The sequence below is a fragment of the Ursus americanus genome, chromosome 36, assembly GCF_024610735.1.
Source record: "Ursus americanus isolate L20-20 chromosome 36, mUrsAme1.1.p, whole genome shotgun sequence".
Lineage (NCBI taxonomy): Eukaryota > Metazoa > Chordata > Mammalia > Carnivora > Ursidae > Ursus > Ursus americanus.
In genome coordinates, this window is record NC_142162.1 from 25,367,426 (window position 1) to 25,391,207 (window position 23,782).

The 23,782-nt window shown below is 49.3% G+C and overlaps 1 protein-coding gene across 6 annotated transcripts in view; it reads left to right on the forward strand.

Annotated features, from left to right (window-relative positions):
• The window catches only part of MAPKBP1 (mitogen-activated protein kinase binding protein 1), a 50,382-nt gene that overhangs the window by 11,998 nt on the left and 14,602 nt on the right, over positions 1-23,782 (forward strand). For 5 of the 6 annotated variants that reach the window (XM_045771290.2, XM_045771306.2, XM_045771299.2 and 2 more), the window contains 6 exons: positions 11,392-11,483; positions 21,539-21,601; positions 21,835-21,892; positions 22,658-22,828; positions 23,204-23,341; positions 23,598-23,780. In XM_045771290.2, the coding sequence (XP_045627246.1) occupies positions 11,392-11,483; positions 21,539-21,601; positions 21,835-21,892; positions 22,658-22,828; positions 23,204-23,341; positions 23,598-23,780 (705 nt within the window). The remainder of the gene's footprint in view (positions 1-11,391; positions 11,484-21,538; positions 21,602-21,834; positions 21,893-22,657; positions 22,829-23,203; positions 23,342-23,597; positions 23,781-23,782) is intronic. The other variant, XM_087859274.1, reaches the window with a different exon arrangement.

Genomic DNA, 23,782 nt, shown 5'->3' on the forward strand with positions numbered 1-23,782 from the left:
GGCGCCCCTATAAAATGTTTTTTAATATTTTCTGAAGTACATGTGCTTTCTGAAAAGATTTTTTACACAAGTAATATAGAGAAACACAAAGAAGAAAACAAGTCATTCATAATTTTAACATCCAGAATAACTACTTATAGCTACATCCATTTCTGATCATAAAGGACAGGTAAAGCTCTTTTTAAATAACAGTATTGTCACTTGTATTTAAAAAGTTACCCCTGAGGGGTACCTGGGGGGGCTCAGTCAGTTAAGCGTCTGACTCTTGATCTCAGCTCACATCTTCATCTCAGGATCATGAGTTCAAACCCTGCATTGGGCTCCATGCTGGGTGTGGCGCCTACTTTAAATAAATAAATAAATAAATAAATAAATAAATAAATAAATAAATATTACCTCTGATTTTTGTAGACTTAGTCTTTAATTATAATTTAGTCAGATCTGTGAAGAGCCGTGCCGTACATATATTTACTAAAGTCAAGGATGAAATAGTTTCGTTTGTAGTCACTTAGAGCACATGGATTATTCCATTCAGGCCTTCCCCATTCTTTCTGGAAAGGCATCAAAATCCTGCTTCCTGCTCCAACTTCTAGGTCTGGCTGTAATAGATTTAGAATTCTCTAGGAGGTTAAAGAACTTACTGGGTAAGATGAACCAGAGTATTCACAAATATTTTTTAAAATTCTAAAACATGGACTCCTATTTATTAAACACTGTGCCCTGTGCTATAAGCATAGAGTTGTAGATACAGGCTCTGCCTTTTAGGAGACGAGTAGGAGAGAAATAACAGAACTGTAAAGAACTTCTGTACAAGGTACTAAGTAGCACACGCCATGTGAATGATGCAAGTAAGTGCAGCCGTGCGAGTACCAACGAGGGACGAATCATTCCTGGCCGTGGTGGTCACGCAAAGAATCACAGGGGATGCGCTATTTGAGCTGGTCCTTGAAAGGAAGGGAAGGATTTCAGGAGGGGGTGGTGGAAAGGAAGGGCTTCTTGGTAGAAGAAGAATATAAGCTAAAGCCCCAAAGTGCCTTTCCAGAATAATGAATAATCCAGATTGACAAATGCACGATTCATATAGGTGAGTAGTAGGAAATAGAATTAGAAGAAAGGTAGGATCACTTGACAGAGAGCTGCGGTTGCCAGGCTAAGACATTCATAATTTATTTAGTTGGCAGTGAGGAGCCATTGAAAGTTTTTGAGCAGGGTAGGGACGTGATCAAAGCTGTGCTATGGCAAGATTATTCTGACAGGTTGAGGGAGGGAAGGACAGGGTCTATACTATAGTAAGGAAATTGATTAGAAAGTCATTGCTATATACAGGAATGTGGTGCTGAAGGCCTAGTCCAGGGTGTTGGCGTTCAGAATGGAAAGGAAGTGAGCTTTTTATAGAGGATAACATGTTGAAGAAACCTTTCTTCCCAGGGGAGTCTCATGGCCCAAGCTGGCATGATTACAGGGGTACCAAGAGTTCCCCCCACTTTCCTTTTTGTCCCAGATCATACATTCACACTGAACACTTAGTTCAGATAAAGCACAGTTAGTTTTCTCCCTGGTTACAAAGTTTGGAAACCAAGAGATTAGGAAAACTCAGGCATATAGAGCTGGTGAATGAGGGGGATTTAGACCATTCTTCATGATCAGACTTTTGCTTATAAAGCGTTGTTTGTGGTTCTGGTCTCACTGTGGGGAGGATTGATGCCAGAGAGGAAAAAAATTTTTTTTCTCTTATTCTGGTTGCTTAAATTGAGGTACCTCCTATCCTGGCCTTTCTGATAACTCCAAGAGAAGGAGAGGGTAGAAATGCCTGCTCTGTACCAGGCACTGTGTTGTTAAAGCTGCTCTTTGGACTTGGTTGCATGCTGATGGTGATATCATAATTGAGTCCTTTAGCTAGAGGCCTCTGATTTCCAGAACTCTGGTCTGAGGTCTGACACTGCCCTCACCTCTTCCTCCATCTGCACTCGAAATCAGATTCTGCTGCATTGGACACTATACTGTCATTTGCCTTGGAAATGGGTGTCCATTATTGCCTGTGGGTTCTAGCGCTGGCTGGCCATGAGCAAGCTCCGACCCGGGGTCGGGGGGGATACTCTGGCATTAGAAGACCCTCTATTTCTTTTTCTCTGCAACCATTCAGTGAGGAGAGGTCAGAACCCATTTTTTTTTAGACCCATTTCAGCTACTGATTAGACCTGCTAATTTAAAAAACATATGTTAAAACTAGCAGGAGAGGACCCTATGGCTCCTCCACTTCATTCTGCGCCCTCTGCCTTCTACCTTGGTTCTCAGACCTGTCCCTGATGCTTCCACGAAGGCCTGGGGACTTCCCCATGTGCTCTTGCACAAACTGCACCATTCTGATGGTTTTGGAGAACCCAAACTCCCTCCTCAGGTCTCCAGAGTTTCTGGAACCGGGCAGACAGACCTAGGTTTAAATCCTGATTCTTCCACTCACTACTTACCTGATTCCTTCATCTGTAAAATGGAGATAATACTTGTCCTTCATAAAGTTGTCAAGGGTATGGGGCACCTGGCTGGCTCAGTCAGTGGAGCATGCAACTCTTGATCTTGGGGTCATGAGTTCAAGCCCCACGTTGGGCATAGAGCTTTCTTTAAAAAAAAGTTGTCCAGGGTATTAAATGAGATAATCTTGTACATTGCTTAGCAGAGTACACATTCAGTGAATGGTAGTTGTTACAGCTGTAGATCCTCTCTGCACAAGACCTATCACACCCGTGGGTCTGGATATTCTTATAAGAACATTTGGAGCATCGTTTTCTCCTTAGTCCCAGAAGGGGCTGAAATTTGGAAGTAAAAATGCAAAATGCTTTAATTTCATAGTTCCCTACCTGCTTAATCATTAGAACCACCTGCAGAGCTTTAATATGCAGACTCTTGAACCCCACTCCATATCTGTTGATTGAGAATCTTGGGGAGGCAAGGGAGGAGGATAGGGTAGGGATTGATAGCTGAAAGATACTTGTCAAACTCTCTGAATAATTCCAGGGTTGAGAACCTTTGTTCTCTAGTCTCCAGGGCTTTATGGCTAGAGGATCTGTCAGGTCACCTTCTCCCAAGCCGTGGCAGATTTACCTTCCTAGAAGCAGAGGCTATTTTAATCCCAGCACCAGAGAATTGGCTCAGCTCCAGCTAATGCTGAACTCTAAGCTTGGGAGCCCAGTTTTTCTGTCATATTGGAAGTTACTTGTTTCTGGGAGTCTTCGTGGTATAGAGAGTAGAACTATACATCAGCTAGACAGGATAGAGACCAGGAGCAGAGTGGAGAGGCAAGATCTGTCCTGCAGTCTTGGAGTGGCCATTGTGTTCCTTCCTGCCTCTGACCAGATGGCACTTTGGACTCTGAAGGAGCAGGAGTGAGTGAGCTTGGGCATGATACCCGCCTCTCCCTTCCCCCTCCCCAGGCCAGTCACTGGGTCTCTGCCCAGCTGGCTAAGTCTCTGCACAAAGCCTGCTGGCCTTGGGCTTCCTCTGTGGCTTTTTCATAAGCAGCAATTCTCAGAGTCTGGTGGAGAATCTGCTCTGTGAGATTAGAGTGTAGTGCGTGGGTAAGAGACAAGCATGGTTATTCTTAACCTGCAGGAAGGGAGGGGAAGACAGAGAGTGCTCTGCTGTGGACAGGTCTGTGACAGGCTTGTTTATAGAAATAGCAAGCCCATGGTTTGCCTGGAATGACTTACAACTCAGGTATTTATAACTTGTATTAGTGGAATTGAGAAGTGGGGAAAGGGAGAAGGGGAAAGAAAGAAACTGGTGGCAACAAAAACAGAGATCGGCTTCCTCCCAGTTGCTGGGGTTTCTTTACCACTTTGAGGTCAGCTCAATCTTAGATGACCCTGGCTTTTTGTGGCTCTGGCCTCTTAGTTCTCTTCTTCAAGGGAGCAGCTGCTGACTTGCCATTGAAGACTCCCTGTAGTGGCCCCTCACACTAAGAAAGGAAAGCAAATCCAAAGCAGCTATATCATGGACTCCCAACAAGCAGCCCTTCTCTAGCAGAGTCTTGGCCCCACAGACTGGATCTTTCATTGACTGGTGCCTCTACTCTAGCTTGTGGACGGATCAGATCTAGGGACCAGATAGAGAGACCAGAAAAGCTTAGACGGCCCTGCCCAGGCTTCCTGGGATCACGTGTTTAGGGGTCTGGGACTGCTTGGGACCTTCTGCTGTGCCACCCGTGTTGCAGATGGCTCTGGACTCTGGAGAGTCCTTTTCTTGCCTCCTTCACCTCTTTTTAGCACTTATATCAACTACCCTCCTTTCTGGAAGTTCTCCCCTTCGCTGGCTTCCTGGGTCTCCTCCTCTCTTTCTAATTGCCTGGCATCTCATCTTCCCCATACTCTAAAAATAGGTATTCCCCATGGTTCTGTCCTTAGCCTCTCTCTCTCTTCTTGTCTTCTCTTGTACTTTCAGTGGTGGTTTTCACCTCCATGAGAATGATTCTCAGATACCTATTTCTAGCCCTGACCTCTTTCCCAAGCATTTAATTCCATGTTTATGTTGCTAAAGTGAATGTCCTGTGGTTCCTACTAAATGTCCCTGAAGTGTCTTGGATTCAGCATGTCTAAAACAGACATCATTGGCTCCCATCCTTCCTCCTCTGTCCAGACCCAGGTCTGCATTCTGATCCTGGCACCATTTCTTTTCATGTTCCCTATCTCTAAGGTTCAAAATCTGAGTCTTCTGACTTCTTCTCCCTCAGTTGTCTGGTGCCCAGTCTTGCCGATTCTATTTGCTTTATTACCTTTGAATCCATCATGTCTTTTCTACTCTCACTATCTTCATGCAGGTCTAGGTCCTCTTACTTCTCACCTAAACTGTTATAACGGCCTCCTAATCGGGCTCCCTGCTTGTGTCGTTTTTCTCATATACATCATCACCAAAACACATCTTTGATTGCGTCTCCAGCCTGAAATCCTTCAGTGGCTTCCCGGAGCCTACAGATGACCCCACTTAGTTTGGTATTCAAGGCTCTTCCTGGTCTGGTTGCATCTACCTCTCCTGGCTTACTCTCCTAACACTATCTGCATTCACCAGTGCTCACCTGCTCTGTTATTTCCTTTTGCCAAACTTTTGTTCGTGCAGCTTCTTCTGAGAATTCTTTCTCTCTGTATTGACACCTGTTAAGATCCTATCTTCACGGCAAGGCCCAGGTCAAATACCATCTCGCCCTCCAAGAAAGCTTCCTTGGTTTTCCTTTTTCCTGATCCTGTTCAGAAATCATTTCTCTTCCTCCTCTTTGAGCAGTTTATCTCTTTCTTATGACCCTTATCACATACTGGATTGCTTTGTAAATATATCATTAATTTTCCCTAATGGATTTTGAGAATAGGGGGTAGAGTCTGTGTATTCTTCATCTTAGGATCTCCCATAACATCCTGGTGATATTCAAACTTCTTTGTGAATGACCCACATTAAGAAATACATTTTATATTGTGACCCAGAATACATACCCCCCCCAAACAAAAGTTTCACGGTCAATACTTACCCTTACTACATGCCGTGAGATCTGTTTTGTGTTCTGTTGTATTTATTCACTACCCACTGACTCGGTCAATTTCAAGTCCCATCAATAAGCTGCAATCTGCACGTTTGGAAAATATTATTCTACCTAGTATGAGCGAGTTGCCCTATTGCCCCTTAGCCACCTGTTTTTTCCATCTGCTTTAATGAGAGCCAGAAGAGCACTTAAACAGTTGGCTTTATTCTTTCCTTCTCTCTTGGGAATAGGCTATTATGACGTTATCCCTTTATCTCATTAAGGTGAGGGATGATTTTGCTTTCCTTCTTTCTCTCAGGAGGGTACAATACTGCCCGGCCTAGTGCATGCCGGGAGTGGTGGCTATTCAAGCCCTCCTTCGCAGTGTATCTGTAGTAATTCTGCCCTCCTGCAGCCTCGATTCTTGGGGACAGATGACACCCTCTCTCAGGCTGGTGTAGGCTTTCCCCTGTCTCAGCACTCTCCATCTGCCAAAGCAAAGGCTGGGTCACACCTTGAGTATTTTCTCTGCTTCTAGGCTGTATTTTGGGTGCGGAGGAGATCGCTGTAGAGTGTGATGTGGGTGCTGTCTTCTTCTGTTTTCACTTGTGCGGGAAGGGATATTCTAGAACTGTGTGGCTGTATCGGGGTACCAGCTGCCTGTAGTGGTTGTGTCCCAAGTCACTGGACATAATCAGTTACCTGGACTGGTTGTCTTTTTGCCTAGGTTTCACTGGCATTCAGGCCGTGAGGGTTTGTAACTGACTTTCCTTTCAGTACCTTGGGCCCCATCCCAGACTTTGAGGACAGCTGTTTTCTCATAGGACCTCTTCCCTGCCTCAGTTTCCTCAAGGATGTTTGAGGCCAGAACTCGCACACCGGTGGGCTTGCTTCCTAATGTGGAAAAATGCTATAGTATTCAGGACAGGCTAGGTCTCTGGTTCTCAAAGTATGGCCTGGGAATCCCTGGGGTCCCCTTTTACGTATCCAAATGAGGCCAGATTTTCTTCATCTTCAGCTAGAATAGCATATCACAACAGATTGAATGCAGATGCACATAGGAGAATCCAGCTGTTTACTATCAAGCCAGACATTAAAGAGATCTGCAAAAATGTGAAATAGTGCCATTCTTCTCACTAAGTTTTTGTTTTGTTTTGGAAGATGGAGTTATTTTTAATAAAAATATTAACATGTATGGATTTATTGTTATTTTAAAATGAATTAACAAGTATTTTAAACTATTTCCATTGTAGTTTCTAATACATGGTTACAAATAAAAGCTCTATGGGGTCCTTGATAATTTCTAAGAGTGTAAAGAAACCAAAGAGTGTAAGAGACCAAAAAGTATGAAAATTGCCAGGTTATGTCATGCTGTGGTAACAAAATCACCTCAGAATCTCCCTGACTTAACAGATAGTTTATTTCTTGCTCATACTCATATTCAGTGTGGGTTAGCACAGGGGCTCTGTTCATCAAAGTCACTCAGGGTCCCAGGCGAAAGGACTCTTCCTCGTTTCTTCTGCCACGCTTAGCAGTCAGGAGAAGGGGTAGTGATTCTTGAAGCTTCCACTGGAAACGGCATGTCAGAGCATCCTAAAAATATGCAGTCTTAGAAGCACTTAAGTGAGAGACCTAATAAAACAAAAACTCATATTCTTGAGTGCTTTGTACCCTTTCCCCCAACATTGTTCAGTCAGTGAGTATCAAAAAGCCATTGCTTAAGGATGAAGAGACAGTCAATGGTGTGAATTAGAGAAGGATGTGGTTCGTGAGGTACTGAGCCCCATGCCACGTCCTAGACCATATCTCTTCTCTCTTTTTAACATTGTGCAATGTTTAAGACATATAGTAAAGACATACAGCATAATAGAACGAACCACTGTGTGCCCACCATCAGCTTAAGAAACAAAATGTTACCTGTACCGTTAGCTCCCTTTGTGCTCAGCCTCATCTGGGCAGTAAGACAGACTGTAGGTATGTGGACAGAAATATAATCAGTGTTGGGTCACTACCTGAATCTAAGTGCTATGAAGAAAGATAAAACAGCATAGGCTAGGTATGGAATGATAACAGTAAAGTTCGTCTGGAAAGGCTTGTCTGAGGAGGAGACCTTTGAGCAAAGACCTGAGTGCATTAGCTGTGTGACGAGCTGAGGAAGAGCATTTTAACTGAAGGGAGAGCATAGGCAGGCCCTGGAGCTAGAATCTGCTTGAGGTGCCGGAGGCAGCCAGGGTGGAGGAAGAGGAGGAGAGTGTAGGAAATGAGGTCAGAGAGGGAGCCAGAGGCCAGATGAGTTAGGGCCTTGTAAACCGGGTAAAGTATTTGAATTTGAACTTAAGGATGGGAAGCCCGGAGAGGGTTTTGAGCTGAGTAATGACGTGATCTCATATATATTTTTAAAAAAGCTCTGTGGTCTGCCATGTTGAGAAGAAGACTCTAGGGGGCAAGGTCTGAAGCAGAGAGAACACATGGGGATTATAGTCCAGGTGAGAGAGAACAGCGGCCCGAACTTAGTGGTGTGTTGCCGGATGTTTACAGGCTCTCTCGGGACAAAAAAGGGCCCTGATTTGTAGCATTTGCTGATTTCCAGGGTGTAAGTGCTCCCACCATGGTGGTTTCAAGCTACCAGTGTGCCGTCACTGAATGAGGAGATGGGAAAGGAAGGGCACAGTCAGCCGTCCGGAGCCCCTGGAAGCTGGTTCTGGCGCACGACTGCTTGAACTTGGGTGTTAGCCGGTGGTGTGTTTGCAGGGGGCATTCAGGTTTATCTCCATTTTCTATGGGAGATGGAAGCTGCATCACCTTTTTGGAATGAGAGGATCTGGAGACTGTGACAGAGAGAGAGTCCATTTATAATTTCCATTATGCTGGGCCCTTTCAAAATAAGCCTAGATGTTGGAGGCCTTGCAGGAGCTTTGGACTCTCTCAGATCCTTTGAAAGTGGAGTTCGGCCCCAAACCTCCCTGCAAACAGGAAGCTGGTTTGAGTTAGAACATAAAATAAAAACCAGCTGATGCCCCTGAATGTTTTTCCTCTGCTCCTCCCACTCCACAGAGCCAAAGGAAACTGCCTTTTTTTTGTCTTTGGAGAGCTGTTCAGAAAGTCAGAAAAAGCCAAAAACCCTAAATCCTTTGAAAATAAGCCAAGTTTTGAGCCCAGGCAAACTTCTGCCCGTGGGGTTTCCTATCCCGGATGCCTGTCCCACCGCCAAGCGTCCTAAGAGGAAAGGGCCTGAGGAACACAGAGGTTGCCAGAGATCAGAGCCTGGAACCCAGGCCCCGTGAGAAAAGACGATCTGTAGCAGCTTCTCCACCTGGAGTTTCCAGCCCATTTGTAGGTCACGAAATCAACAAAGTGGGCCATGACCAGAATCATTGTTTAATGGAATAGAATGTAATAGAAAATAGAGCATATCATATGCAATCAGAGTATGGTTTTGTGCAACTTTTATTTCAGTTTTACGCACATGCACACACATACATGTATCAATATACCGGCTCAAGATGTAAACTTCTAAACTGTCTCTCTTACCGTGGGTCATGGTCAAAAATGTTTGATGAACACTGGCCTTAAAGGTAGGAGTAACTGACAGCTCCTTCCTGCTTTAGCTTGCTGTTGAAAAGTCCAAGCTAGTTTCAGAATGAATCTTTTATGGAACTGGATCATCTGTCCACAAAACACCTGCCCAAATTCCTGTCAGAGGGAAGGAGAGCTCAGGACGAACAGACTGGTCTAATTCTTTGGGACCAAAGCTGAAGCATAAGCGAGGGATTGATGCAAATTTGAATCCAAAGGATTTGCCCGAAATGATTCGCTGGAAGGGAGTAGGATTTGCGCAGCTTGTTGGCTCGCTGCACTTGATTCTGTGACCTTTCCCCTCTGTGTGGGTAACGCTGGCCTTGGGTTCCTCTCTTTCTCCTCTCTGCAGTAGGCAGTTGGTGCAGCAGGAATGTTCCTGAGTACCCTCCCTCTGGGATAGCTGGAGGCACAGTGCCAGGATGGGCAGTGGGGCACTGAACTGAGCGTCCCCCGCACTTCCCCAGGCAGGGGTATTTTGTGCTCTCCAGTCAGTGTGTCTGGTGCTCAGGCCTTTCAGCAAGGTGACTGGGTGCCAGGGCATCACGGTGAGGAAGGAGGCATAAGTTAGGGCAAGCTATCAAGAACACAGGGAGGAGGCTGCAGTTAGTTTATCCCACACTAGGCTTAGTGCCTCGGGTATGCCCCAGGGTCGCTGGCAAGTCTGGTGCTTGCCAGGTGGCTGTGGGTTGGCCGTGGGACTAAACTGCCTCTGTCAGTGAGTAGATACATGTTGAAATTGCTGGCCATATCCCCAGGAAGCACAGAAGACTCTCGGGGGCCTTCCTGGGGAACAGGTTTTAACTCTCATGTCCCAGGGGATTTATTTTGGTCTTTGGCCACCAAGGGCATTTCTTTCCAACCTAATTCAAGCTAAAATGGTCCTTGGAGATAAGAATTTAAACCAGCCTTCTAGAAGGACTTTGAACTCACCAGCTGGGACAGTAAGAGAGGAGGAGAGATCCTAACCACCCTAATTGAATCTGGGTTTCCCCTCCCTATTTAAAAAAAAATTTAAGATTTTATTTATTTGTCAGAGAGAGAAAGCACACACAAACAGGGAGAGTGGCAGGCAGAGGGAGAAGCAGGCTCCCCGCTGAGCAAGGAGCCCGATATGGGACTCAATCCCAGGACCCTGGGATCATGACCTGAGCCGAAGGCAGATAGATGCTTAACTGACTGAGCCACCCAGGTGCCCCATCTGGGTTTCCCCTCTCTAGAAACTGGCCTGGACTAGGAGTAGACCACCTTACTACAGACCTGAATCCTCCTGAAGTGTTTCTGATTCACACCACCCTCCTAGGGCCTCCAAGACTCTTAGCAGAGTACGGTCTAGCCTATTTACATGGCCTTTCTGAATTCAGATGCCTCTCTCTCTGAGCCAACAGAGAGACCAAGGACATCTCTGAGGAGGGCCAGTGCACAGAGTCCAGACAGTACTAGAGGGTGGACCTGGAGTGAAAAGCGTGCTGTTCTGTAGCAGACAGTGAGGTGGAGTGAGAAGAAGTTCCAGGGCATTCTGAATCTCCCATGGGCTCATCTAGCAGAAAGGCCAGTGAAGTAATTTGAGGTTAGTTCAGTGTGCGCCTCAGGGCTGCGTCCAGCGTTGGGTAACAATATTGTTGGTAAGAGTGATGGTGAATGTCGCATGTGGCCATGTCCTCAGAATCTCTGAGCACTTTACACATGTTTCCCTTTCATCTCTGTGGGAGTGGGGCTTAATAATAATAATTAGAGTACTCTGAGCTTCTGTGCTTTGCAAAACACAGCATTAAGCCATGTTTCTGTCTCCTAGGCTCGTAGTCTGTATCTGAACTGGCAGATGTTTGGGGTGGGTAGAGTTCTCTGATGGGGGGGAAGAACGTGATGGGATGCAAAGATCAGAGATATTATGAGTCACCTGATTAATACCTAACATTCCTCTGACTCTTGGTTGATCAGAGTAGCCTTTCTTTCATGCCTGCCAAGGCACGAAGATCCGTGACTTCCCCTGACTCTCAGATACCCAGGAGGCTAGTCTGGGGACCCAAGGCTTTATCTTGTAAATGGAGCCTTCCTGGATTGGGGGAATGCTTGTTCCTCTGTGGCCACCAGTGAGCTTTAACTCTTCATTTTCTTTCCCAGGGTCCCCACAGATTGAGCCCTGTTAAAAGCCTGCGATGCACACTGGCTTTTCCCCATGTGATCAAGGGGCCTGTGGCCAGGACAGAACCTGGAGAAGTCAGTAGCCCTATTCTCCTGAAGAAAGTAGTCAGCATTTGCTCCTTCCCAACCCTGCTCTGTCCATGTGTCACTTCTCTATCTTGCTCTAACAGGTGACCTTGGAGAAGGTACTTGGAATAACAGTGTCTGGAGGCAGAGGACTTGCCTGTGACCCCCGATCGGGTTTAGTTGCCTACCCAGCAGGGTAAGTACATTGGAAGAAGGCTTATTGCATGGGAGTTTATAACCATGCTAACCCAGTTGGGCAGGGGTTTTTGGTTTCTTCTGGGAGATGTAGCCAGGTGAATGTTTTGGTACCATTTCTGTAAAGGAGATATAGGGCCAGGTCAAGGCTCTTTGCTGAATGCTGTCCTTCTTGCCATCCTGTCCTGTTTTTTGGCCATCCGTTCATACATACAGATTCACACTTTATATCACACACAGTTCCCAGCACCATCTTTAATATCTATCTTCTAGTCACTTTTAAAAACAGCTTTATTGAGATGTGACTCATGTAGCACACAATTTCCATTTAAAATGTGTGGTTCATTGTTTTTTAGCATATCCACAGAATTGTGCAACCATCACCACAGTCTTCAAACATTTTCGTCACCGCAGAAAAGAAACCCCATACCCATTAGTAGTTGCTCCCCATCTCCCCCTAAGACCACCGGCCCCCGGCAACCACTAATCCACTTTCTGTCTCTATAGATTGACCTGTTCTGGACAGTTCACATAAGTGGAATCCTTCCATCTAAGTAGACTATTTGCCCTTCTGTGACTGGTGCTTTTCACTGAGCATAATGTTTTTGACGTTCATGCGTGTCATGGCAGGTATCAGTCCTTTGTTTCTTCTTACGGCCGAATAACATTCCGTTGTATGGATGTCCCACACTTCATCTACTCATCAGTTGATGGGCTTTTGGGTTGTTTCCACTTTTTGGCTATTGTTATGAAAAATACCGGGCGCCGGGGTGGCTCCGTCTGCCTTCAGCTCAGGTCATGATCCCAGGGTCCTGGGTTCGAGTTCCGCATCAGGCTCCCTGCTCAGCGGGGAGTCAGGTTCTCCCTCTCCCGTTGCCCCTCCCCCCTGCTTGTGCTCTCTCTCTCTCTCTCTCTCTCTCTCTCGCTTCCTCAAATAAAGAAAATTGTAAAAAAAAAAAAAAAAAAAAAAGAAGAAGAAGAGGAAAGAAAAGAAAAAGAAAACACCCCTCTGAACATTTGCCTACTCTCGTCACTTGGAGAAATGTCAGTGCCGTGGAAGAAAAGTAGGGTTCTGGGGCTGGTGTTCTTCTGTCCCCTGCTGCCTTTTGACTCCTCTGTCCCTGCAGATGAGAAACCCCCAGCCATAGTTTCTTTAGACTTTTGCAAAAGTGTTTCTTTGGGAGGCTTGTTGCCGATGCTGCTTCTGGTGCTTTCTGTCAACCTCTGTACCTTGCGGCTGGGCACGGGAGCACAGGAATAGGAAGGCCACACTGCTCGACCTTTCTTCCCCCACTGTCCGCTCGGGAGTGCCAAGTTTCCCAGGCTGAGTTCCACAGTCACTCTTGGAGTTTTTGTACTAGTATGTGATTTTCTTAATTTGATCATCCATCAAAAATCTCCCTTTATCAACAACTTATTCCATGCCAGGCACTTTGCTAAGCACTTTACAAGGAATAATTTTATTTAATACCCAGAGCAACCCTGTGAGGTTGGTACTGTTATTATCCCATTTAGTGAAGGAAACTAAGGTAAAGAGATGGTAAGCAGATTGCTCCAGGTCACACAGCTAGTAAGTGTCGATATTGGAATTTCAGTCCAAGTAGTCTGACTACAAAGCTCTCAATCTTAAAATGGTGTGGGGTAGGGGAAGACCTGACTTTCTGCTAATTTTTAAAAGCTCCTTTTTGTGTAACTGTCTACCTGCCCTACGTACGAGAAGAACCCAATTTATGGGCATCTTAGTCTACGCCAGGGAAACTTCTGCCCCTGGGTTCTGGGGCCAGTGCCTCTCCTGAGCAGCCCTCTGGCATCTGATGTCTGTGGTGGGGGTGCTGTGAGAGCTGCACCAGCTTTACCCTGCGGAGGCTGAGCTGGCCTCCTTCTCCCCCTCCAGAAGCAAGCTGATGAATGACCTCTGTTGCTGGATACCCCGCGCTGCCCGCCTCAGGGGAATTCCACTCGTGCCTGCCTCTGCCTGGGAAAGCCAGGTTCCTTCTTGTTGGAGGTGGGGCTGGGGCTGGATGCGAGATGGGCAGGAAAGACCTGGGCTGCTGCTTGGTATGTGCTGAGCCTAGTGTGCCTGCCCTAGGGATTGTGGCGCCGTGCTCCCTACCTCTTCCCCCGACGCCCCTGATCCCAGGCCTGGTGCTTCAAGGATGTGTGCTTCTGTGTGTGGGCAGGGCCCAGCCTGGCACACGTGTCTGGGAGTCATTAGCCTTCCAGATGGTATATGGAAGCTTCCCTTCTGTGATATCTAGTAGGTTCCCTCAGTGTGCTTGGCTTGGGCGAGCCCTGGGCGGTGATATGATCTACTCCCTGACCTTTTGATTTCTTAGAACTTGAAGTTCTCTCTTTGCAAATGGCCCCTTTTTCTGAGTATTTTCGTTTTGCTGTGTGCTAGAGGTCCCGTTGTGCCTCAGGGGTGTCTAGGGGCCACCAGAGTCTATGTGAGCCAAGTAGGCTCTTTCCCTCCCTCCTCCTCTTCTCCTTTCCCTATCTGGTGATCCTAACCCCACCCCCACTCTCTAGTTCCTACTGTGCTCGTTGCTCTAGGAGTGGCTCAGGTATCCTAGAAACAAGAAGAAAAACAAAGCTCAGAAAAGTCTCCCGGAGGCCTAGAGGCAAATATCAAACCAAAACAAAGTTTTCTGAAAGGAAATGAAACCGTTCCAAGAGGGTGGGGTAGCGGGGGGATGTGTGTCTGGCGGAGGTGGGTGAGGTCTCTGGGCAGAGACCCCTCGGTTTTAGTGGCTCCTGTGTCTCTTCTCCAGAGTTCCCCCTTTGCTGTTCTCTCCACAGAAAAGCCAACCCCTCACCTGTCACACTTCGAGCCCCCCTGCTCCAGGAGGCCAGGTGGTCCCCAGATAGCCTCTTCGAGGGACTCAGTTTAGTCGAACATCCATGATTGACTTGGGCCCCTTCCCTAGTTGGCTGGGTAGAGGGTTCAGGTGCCGTAGAGCCCAGCACAGCCCCCATTGCCGTGGTGGGGCCAGTCGGTTCTGAGAGTGAGTTTCTCTTGATCCCCAGGGCCAAAGTGGGGGGGGCCTGGCCTGGGTCACTGCTCTGGGCAGAGGAGCTACTGGAGTGGGAGGTGCCCTATCCAGCAGTCTGGAGGAGACCTCCTGGTTGCCTTAACTAGGGAGGAGGAGGGCAAACCCGGATTTCCTAAGAAGGCCCTCCATTTCCTCAGCCCATATTGGAAGTTATGGTGAGGTTCCCCAGCTCCAAAGCACTGGAGAAGGTGTGAAACCACGGTCTCTCAAGCTGACCTGTGTTCTAGTGACATCTGAGCTGAGGGAGCACAGAACTAGCTTCTTACTGTCTGCGGCGAGCCCTGCGTGGCAGTTTGCCAGGGAGTCTGTGGGGCTGTGGAGACACTGGCTGGACCTGAGAGGAGATGCCGGACTTCGTGCCCTGGCGGATGGGAGTCACGTGCAGCGGTGCTCACGAGCACTGGGCCCCTCGGGGCCTGTCTTCCGGTTGCTCTGCAGGTCTCACACCTGAAACCGAGCCCCCTTAGTTCTTCCTCAGATGGTTTGGTCGTAGATGGCTTCATTCCTTTGTTCAGCAGATAGTTGTTGAAAACCTGTTCCGGGCGTGGGGTATATAGCAGTGGGCAGGGCAGGAAGGGTGACCGTTTTCTGTGGGGTTTAGGTTCAAGAAGGGCAAGCAGACAATAAGCATGTAAGCCCATAAATGAGCAAGGTAATATCAGAGATGGTAAGTGTTCTGAAGAAAGTAGAACCAAGTGACAGGAAGGAGAGTAAGTGAATAATGGGCAGGGGGGGTGGCTGGGGCCAGGGAGGGGCTACTTTAGGATTGGATGGTCAGGACTCAGGGGGAGGTCACATTCAGCTGATGTCTGAATGACCAAGAGGAGGGAACTCGTGAGGATCGGACTCCAAAGTGGACCAGATGGTGGAAGCCTCAAGTGCCAGGGTGCCAGGGAGAGGAGGAATCGGTTCACTTGTTTGAGGGGGCTAAACAGTGGCCGTGGCGGCTAGAGCATAGTGAGTGGGCGGACGGGGGCCCAGGCACTGCATTTTGACGGGGCTCGTGAGTCTTGCGGTGCACAGAGATTCACATCTTGTCCCAGAAGGGAATGTGCTTAGCGTCCTCTGGGCAGAGAGAAGGGCACTGCTAGCTCTCCACGGGTACCCATGTCATTCTCTGTCTTCTCTCATGTTTTTGAGGAGTGTCCCAGAAACAGAGATGCCAGTGGGTCCTGTCACCTGGCCTGAGAGGATTACTTTTTTGGAAGGTCCTGGATTGCAGGCATTTAAAGAGGACCGTAACCGAGGATGCCTTAGGAAACATCCTAGACTCATTCTCTCTTAGAATACTTAAAGCTCTATGATTTCCCTTTGGGGAGTGAATCCAGAGGGATGGTTTATAATTCCACACCTGGGTGAGGATCCTAATGGGTCACTAGTGTCCAACAAGTTGTGTAGGGGATGCCATCGTTGGGGCTCCTGTTGTAACTGCTGACCCCCTGGGTCTCGCTGTCCTTGGTGGTGGTGGCCAGAGTACCCTTCCAGAAGATGGCCAGGAGCAGCACCATGCTGGTTACTCTGCACGCTGTCTTCTTCAGTCCCCACAGCAGCTCTCTGAGGTGGATATTATTCTTCCTGTTTTACAGATGAGGAGACTGAGATTCAGAGAAGTTAAGGAATATGCCCAAGATCACACAGTAGGCTAGCACGCAGGTCTGCCTCGCCCCAGTTTTCTCGTTCCTTCCATCATCACACTGCCCTTAAGTGTCAGTGAGTCCTAAAAGCCTAAGGTAGGGGAGAGCCATGCACCAGCTCTGGGGCCCTAGTTCTCAGTTCTGCTGATCAGGAGGTTCCTTGGCTTTGAGATCTGATGGCTAGAGACTTAATAATTTATAATATAATTATTTTATAGAATATAAAATGTGTGCTTTGGAAAAAGTATAAGCAATAAACAGTGAAAGGGAATAGGGAATAGGGGTAGAATATGGGGTTGTAATGTTAAATGGTGCTAGAGAGTGACATTTGAGCAAGCTTGAAGGACCTCTTGTCCCTGTGTAAGTCACCTTCTGATCTTACCTGGTCTGAAAGAAGAGCTTCCAAGGCACAGGGTGTCCACTCAAACCCTCTGTGTCCTGCTCCCTGTATGTGCTGCTGTGTTCATTGCTCATCCCACGCTTCTTTTGTTTCTGCCTTCTGGAGGATGGAGAGGGGTAGGAGGCAGATCTTGTGAGAAGGCCGGGCGCTTGGTGATGGCGGCAGGCCTGGACCTGTCCGGGGAAGGGGTGTGTTGAAGGCTTGGCCCTTCCTGGTTCAGAGGAGCTCCTGGGCAGTGGGCCCAGCACCTGGTACTGGTGTTCCACCACGTGACTCCTGGGCTGAGGCCCCGGGGGGCTGAGACCTCACCGTCTCCCTGCACCCGCACCCTGGGGTTCTGAATTACGGGACTCAGCCGGTCGGGCCAGCCTAGCCCTTGTCGTGGATTGCGGCCAGCAATGCTGCAAGGGCCCATGTGCAGATGACTGCCTGCTGTGCTGGGCGAGGTCAAGGGCCCAGGAGGCCAAGGCGGAGGGCCAAAGACTGATGCGGACTGCACCCTGCCCTCCACTCCCCGGTAGACTGGGGAGCTTGCTCAAGGTCACAGAAGACTGAGGTGGCTCCCACATCAGTGTCGTTGAGCTCTCTTCTCTCGGAGGACCTCAGCCAGTGGGCACAGTGGCAACCTTGGGTGTCTGTGCCGAGTTCTGCCCTCACTTCGGCATCTGCATTGTTGTCCCCACGAGTGGAGCTGTGACCAGGGGTTGGTCTCTCTCCTCCTCCTCTATGTTAGGAGGTTTCCATATTTAAATAATTAAAAGTAAAAATTTCGGCTTAGAGGTCTGTCTCTGTGTGTCTCCCTCCTTTACACGTTTCTCTCCTTTGTGTAATTCTTCCATGTTGCACCTGAGAATCTTCCAGGCTACACTGGGGGGCTGTGTGTATGGGGGGGGCATCGGAGAAGGGAAGGGTTGCCTCATAGCCAGTCATCTCCCTCTCTGCACTGTATTTTTACACACACACACACACACACACACACACACACACACACACACACACGCTGTTCTCCTTCCTCCTCCCGCCATGGAGCTGCACTTACCAGGAGGAGGAAACGAGATGCTGTGGTCCAGCAAGACTCAGGGTGTGTGTGCGGTGACTTGGACAGTGTTCTCAGCAGTCTGATGCACTGCCCTGGAAAGTCACGATGCTGCTTGGGGATGATGGGCTTCAAGGAAAACTCAAAGTGTATCATAGAACCCTCATCACCTGCTGTTCCTGGATTTGGAATGTGGCCGGCTGGACTGTGTGCGGGGTCAGCTAGAGTCAGGGCAGCTCTCAGCCGAAGCCCTTTGCCATGGTCTGTGTGTAGCTGGTCAGAAAGCTAGGGAACCTGTAACCACTCACACTGGAAGTCACTGCTCGAGAGATGAGCCTGCAGAGACAGGCCTCCTCAGCAGATCGGCCCAGCTGACAAGGTTAGAAAACATCAGTTTTCTAACATGGTGGCAGACTGGTGTGTGTGTGTGTGTGTGTGTGTGTGTGTGTGTGTGTGTGTGTGTGTGTGTGTGAAATCATACAGTATTAAAGTCTAAATATCTAAATCTATGAACTTGGAACTGTAACTGCTATGGTTTCCATCTGCCCTGTTCTGATTTCCGAAAATCCTGTAGCCCAAATCCTTTTCCCCTCAAAGTGCCCCAGTCGTCTTTCTCTCTTCTCACAGGCTCCCGGCCAAGCACCCTGCACGTGAGGTCAGTTGTGTTTCACGTCTCTCATTTCCGACTTCACTTCTCTCTCCTTTCCTCAGCTCACTCTATGCCGCATTCCTTAGAGCACTGCTTCTGGAATCCTGACTCTCTGGCTTTAGCCTAGTGGCCTTGAGCCAGTTACCCCACTGCTCTGATCTTGGTTCTCCGTCTGTAAAGTGGGGGATAATTGTACTAAGAGTCACAGGTTGCTGTAAGGAGTGGCTAAAACCAGACATCTAGGCTGCTTGGCTGAGTGCCTGCTACCTAGAAAGTGCTTGACAAATGGTCCCTCTTATTACTGAGCCCCACTGTGTGAAGAGCAGAGGACCGGTTACTAAAGGAACTGGAAGCCTTCATGTTTCAAGTTCACTGCAACTCTTGAGTGGTGCTCTCTAACTTAGCCAGGAGACGGCACTTCCATTTTCCTTCCACGCTTCTGTGCTGCTGTCCTAGACATTGAGGGGGTTCCTCTCTCTGCATCCCCCCATCCCTTCCTTGCTACCTTCCAAGCTTGTCATCCCTTCAGTGAATGAAGATGCAGATATTGTCTTTCTCCAGGCTTAATCTAGCTCTCCTTTCCTGGCTGCCTTCCCAGAACAAAAAATAAAGCCTCCTTTGAAGTTTTTATCATTACTGAGGTCCTTAACAGGACTTTCCTCCATTCTTCGAGATGAAAAACCTGACACAGTCCCTTAGCACCTCATTCGCCACTGCCAGGAGCCCTCTTGCAGCTTCCTTTCCATGCTTACGGAGTACTGTGTCAGAAAAAATGGTTCAATCTTCACAGACGTCCTCTGAGCTAGATCTGAGTGTCCATCCTTTATTATAGATAAGTCAGCATGCTTGTGTCTTACCCAGGGTCACAGAGCTGTACATGGCAGAACAAGGCTCAAACCTTGATCTCTGCCTCCAAAGCCCACAGCATCCCTACTGCCCCAACACTGCCTCTGAGGATGCAGATATCCTCAGCCCCTCCTTCCACAGAAGACAGGTGGGGCGTGGAGTAGGGAGAGCTGGGCCTACTGATGCCCCACAGGACCAAGCCAGTGGACCAAGGGAGGCACTCTCCCATTCAAATGGTTCTTGAACAATGACAGTGGGCCAGCCTCTGCTAGGCACAGGAGACAAAGCAGTCAGCAGAACCAGACCCAGTTCCTGTTCTTGCGAAAGGCACAGTCTGGTGGGTGGGTCATCAAAAATAAATGTAAAATTACAGTTGTGATAAATGTTACAAAAGATATGCTGTGCTTGCTATGAGAGCATACACTGCGGCCATTTGACCTGAGATCTGAAAGAGGACTAAAGATTAACTCGGAAAAGGGAGAGAAGAATGTTCTAGATAAGGGAAAAAGTTCCTGCAAAGGAGCCTGGCAGGTTAAAGAGAGTGAAAGAACCATGGTTGGAACATGGTTCAGGGTGAAGCTGGAGGGTGGGCAGGGGTCATACCACCCTGGGCCTTCATGGGCACTTGAAGGAGTTTGGTTTTGGAAGCCCCCCAGGGCTGATCTTCTGGGAGTGTTGCGATCAGATCAGACATGCATGTGTGTTTGATGTAAAGCACACTGGACGTCAGGAGGCCTGGGAAGTCCTGGCTCTGCTCTTTCTAGGACCTTTCTGAGCCGAGGCTTCCTCATCTCAAAATTCTGGAGGGTTGGACTAGGTGATTTTAAAGTCTCCCAGCACAGTGCATTTAATTCCTTCCGTCCTTCCTTCCAGCTCTAAGGTTCTATGAGTCTATCTGTTTGGAGGAATTAGGCTCTCTGTTTCCTGGACTGCCCCTAACAGAAGCTGGGCAAGTGTGCATGGGTCTGTGTGTGCGTGTGTTCGGGAACGGGGAGGGAGAGTGATGGGACACAGGGTTTCCAAGGCCATCTGACTTTTGTCATATGTTTAAGGGAAGCAGGAGACTAGAAGTTGGTGTAAAGAGAGAAAGAAGATGAGAAAGGGGAACAAGGAAAGATAAGCAGATGGAGAGAGGAGAAAGGAAACCAAGGACGGATTTGGGGAGGGGTTAGAGGAGGAGATGTGACTCAGGAATTCCAAGGCTGTTTGTTGCCCAGCCTGGCAGTTCTAGGCATACCTAGTGTACCTCAGAGATCCCTGGGTCCCCAGAGATGACCTGTGGAATGTGCATATTGAAATGGTTTATGGAGCCTAATATGCTAAGCGCTCACCAGCAGCTGTACTTTGCCTTCGCTTCAAACTTCTAGCAGGCAGTTGGTTCCCATTAAACAAGGCTGGTCTGGGGGATGTTGCCCTCTGCTCATTCTGTTCCTATCCCCTGACCTGGCATAGCAAGTCCCATGCTTGCTCCTGTCATCGACTTACAGTACTAATGAAGTGAGGCAGAAGGGGCGATGGGCCCAGGCCTGCTGACAGCCATGGAGCCTAAGGGAGAACACTGCCTGGCTGTGGCTTTGGGCTTCCTGCCTTGACTCCTACCACCTGGCCTCCTCTCTGGAACTGCCTCTGGAAAGTCAGTCTGAATCTAATCCTGTCCACCCTTGCTGTCTGTTCGGAGAGGGCACATCCACCCTTCTCTGCACAGCAGGCAGGCAGGCAGAGTCTCTGATTATCTTCTGGCAGTCTGGAGGGCCCTTCTCAGGCTCTCTGGGGCCAGGGATTATCAGGGCCCGGCCCAGGAGTTCCAAGGCACTGAACAGGCCTCCCCAGGCCCTCTTGGGCTCTCTCTGCCCCTCGTCCTAGTCTTACTGAGCCTCCCCGCAGTTCCGGCCTCCTGCCTCCCACTACCTTCCTCATCTGACGCGTAGAGGGTGTGGGGTCGGCTCCTGCCAGGTATACAGGTGGGCACACACATGAGAGACCTCAGCCCTTCTTGGAGCACAAATGCTTGTCAGACATGTGGCTCCAAGCCTGTGCACTGGCTGTGTACCTGTGGCCTGCTTTGCTCAAATCACATGGACTCTTTCCTCCTACACCCCTTCCTGGGCTCTGTGCAAGGGCTGTCAGGAGGCCTGAGTCCTTGCTGTCCTTTGTGGGTATGACCAGAGATGGTGCTGGTGCTTAGGGACCTGGTAGGATAGGCTTCCAGGGAGTTCATCCTCATGGGGCTGCAGAGATAGACCCTGGTGGGTGGGGAAGGGAAGCAAGAAGAATAGGTTGCCAGAAAGCAGTCAGTTGCCCTCGGTGGCAAGCAAAGCCTCTCTGAACTTGCTCTACACAGCTCCCTATGCTGAGTGACCGGAATTCCCAGGTGGCCTGAGTGCTCCTGGGGGAGCCGTGCTTTGGTGCTAAGTCTGTTGTCTCACTCACCTCCCCAGGTGCGTGGTCGTGCTGTTCAATCCCCGGAAGCACAAACAGCACCACATCCTCAACAGTTCCAGGTAAATGGGTCTGGGCCCTCAGGGAGTACCCCCTTTTCCTGGGAGCTGTGAGAAAGGCACTGTCTGGGGTCTTGTGGCTCTGCGGACTGGGGCCTTCCTGGGCCCCAGGACCAGAGAGCGAAATGCCACATGTAGGTTGGTGTCTGCTGATCTTGCCTTTTGAGGGGACTCTGCAGGAGCCAGGCTTAAGCCAGGCTGTCCGTGCCCCTCTGAGCCTGCCTCATGTCCTGCAGGAAAACCATCACTGCCCTCGCCTTCTCCCCTGATGGCAAGTACTTGGTCACTGGAGAGGTGAGTGAGGAAAGGGGGCTGCAGTCCTCTGAGGAGGGTGGGTGGCCTGGCCTCAGCAGAGGGCTACAATCCTAGGCCTAGTTAGGGCTGCTGCCACTTTGGCTTCCTGAACCGATGCTAAAATCCTAGTTTTTCTCTACCTGAAAACAGCAGTTCTTAAGCTTTAGTGAGCACCAGAATCACCTGGATTGCTTGGCGAAGTGCACATTGCCAGGCCTGTCCCCAGGGTGTCTGATTCTGTAGGTCTGAGGTGGGATCCCGAAATTTGCATTTCTTACAAGTTCCCACACGCTGATTCTGCTGGTTTGGGAAGTAGGCTTTGAAAATCACTGCCTTAAAATGTTCCCGATCCCCGGAGGCCCCCTGCTGGGCACGTGAGGAATGCCTGTACCTTCTCGGGTTTACAGGGAAGCCAAGGGGCAGAAATAGGCCCGAGTGGTAGTCGGCCCAACACTGGAGGCCCTTCAGAATCACTCTGGGAGTTTTGAGCAAATACAGAGGTGCATACTCTGACCCAGAGATGTTGGACAAAATCTGGGGCCGTCTTCTCCGGATAATCATTATTGTCCTGAGATATTTATCATGTTTTTGTGTTTTTGTTTTTGTTTTTAACCTTTCTCCTGTATAGCACTCTGCTCTTGACTCTTGGCCAAGGGTCACTAGAGAGATTGTAGGTAGCAGTTGGGGAGGTAAGGGCCCCCACTCCGCAAGGCTTGGGGAGGCCGTGTGCCCGTGCTCTCACTTCCAGTTCTTGCTTCCCTGTAGAGCGGGCACATGCCTGCCGTGCGCGTTTGGGACGTGGCTGAGCACAGCCAGGTGGCAGAGCTGCAGGAGCATAAGTACGGCGTGGCTTGCGTGGCCTTCTCCCCAAGCGCCAAGTACATCGTCTCTGTGGGCTACCAGCATGACATGATCGTTAATGTCTGGGCCTGGAAGGTGAGCGGCCTGGGTGGGTGGGCTGGCCTGACAGCCTCATGGGGGTTCACGGGCCAGTTGGGGAGCCCCTCCCTCCACTCTGCTGGTCTCAGTCTCATTCTAGAAGATCGCCTGAAGCAGAAAAAAGCAACTGTGTAGCCAGGTGTGTTGGTAGGAGGGGGTTAGCTCTATGCCTTGTGGACCTCCAGAAGAAATGAACCTCTGCAACTCCTCCAGGAAGAAACTCTCTCTCCCTTCTTTTTCTCACCAAAAAATCTCGGAAAGGAACATTCTTAAAAGTATAAATCCTCCCTAACCCCTCTTCCATCCTCTGAGCCTCTTGCTTCTTAGCCCCATGGGGGAGAATTTTGATTCTTCCTTTGGCTTTCCCTCCAGAAAAACATTGTGGTGGCCTCCAATAAGGTGTCCAGTCGGGTGACAGCGGTGTCCTTCTCTGAAGATTGCAGCTACTTTGTCACTGCAGGCAATCGGCACATCAAATTCTGGTACCTCGATGACAGTAAGACCTCAAAGGTGAGCTGCTACGGCTGGAAGTAGCCCCAGAGCCAGAGCCTGCTCAGCCCTCCCCAGGAGACCCCGTCCCACTTGGGCCCCTCTCTGCTCACTCAGCAGCTGTACAGGGGTTCTGGGTGAGCCAGACGCTGTCTGTGCCGAGGAGTAGTCTCGAAGAGCGAGGGGGGCTCGCTGTGAGTCTCCCCTCCCCTCAGGGCCTGGTTTGCCGGGGCGGGCTCCGGGGTGGACAGGCGGCAGCAGTGGTGTGTCTCCACAGGTGAACGCCACCGTGCCCCTGCTGGGCCGCTCGGGGCTGCTGGGGGAGCTTCGCAACAACCTGTTCACTGATGTGGCCTGTGGCCGAGGGAAGAAGGCCGACAGCACCTTCTGCATCACGTCCTCAGGGCTGCTGTGCGAGTTCAGCGACAGGAGGCTTTTGGATAAGTGGGTGGAGCTGAGAGT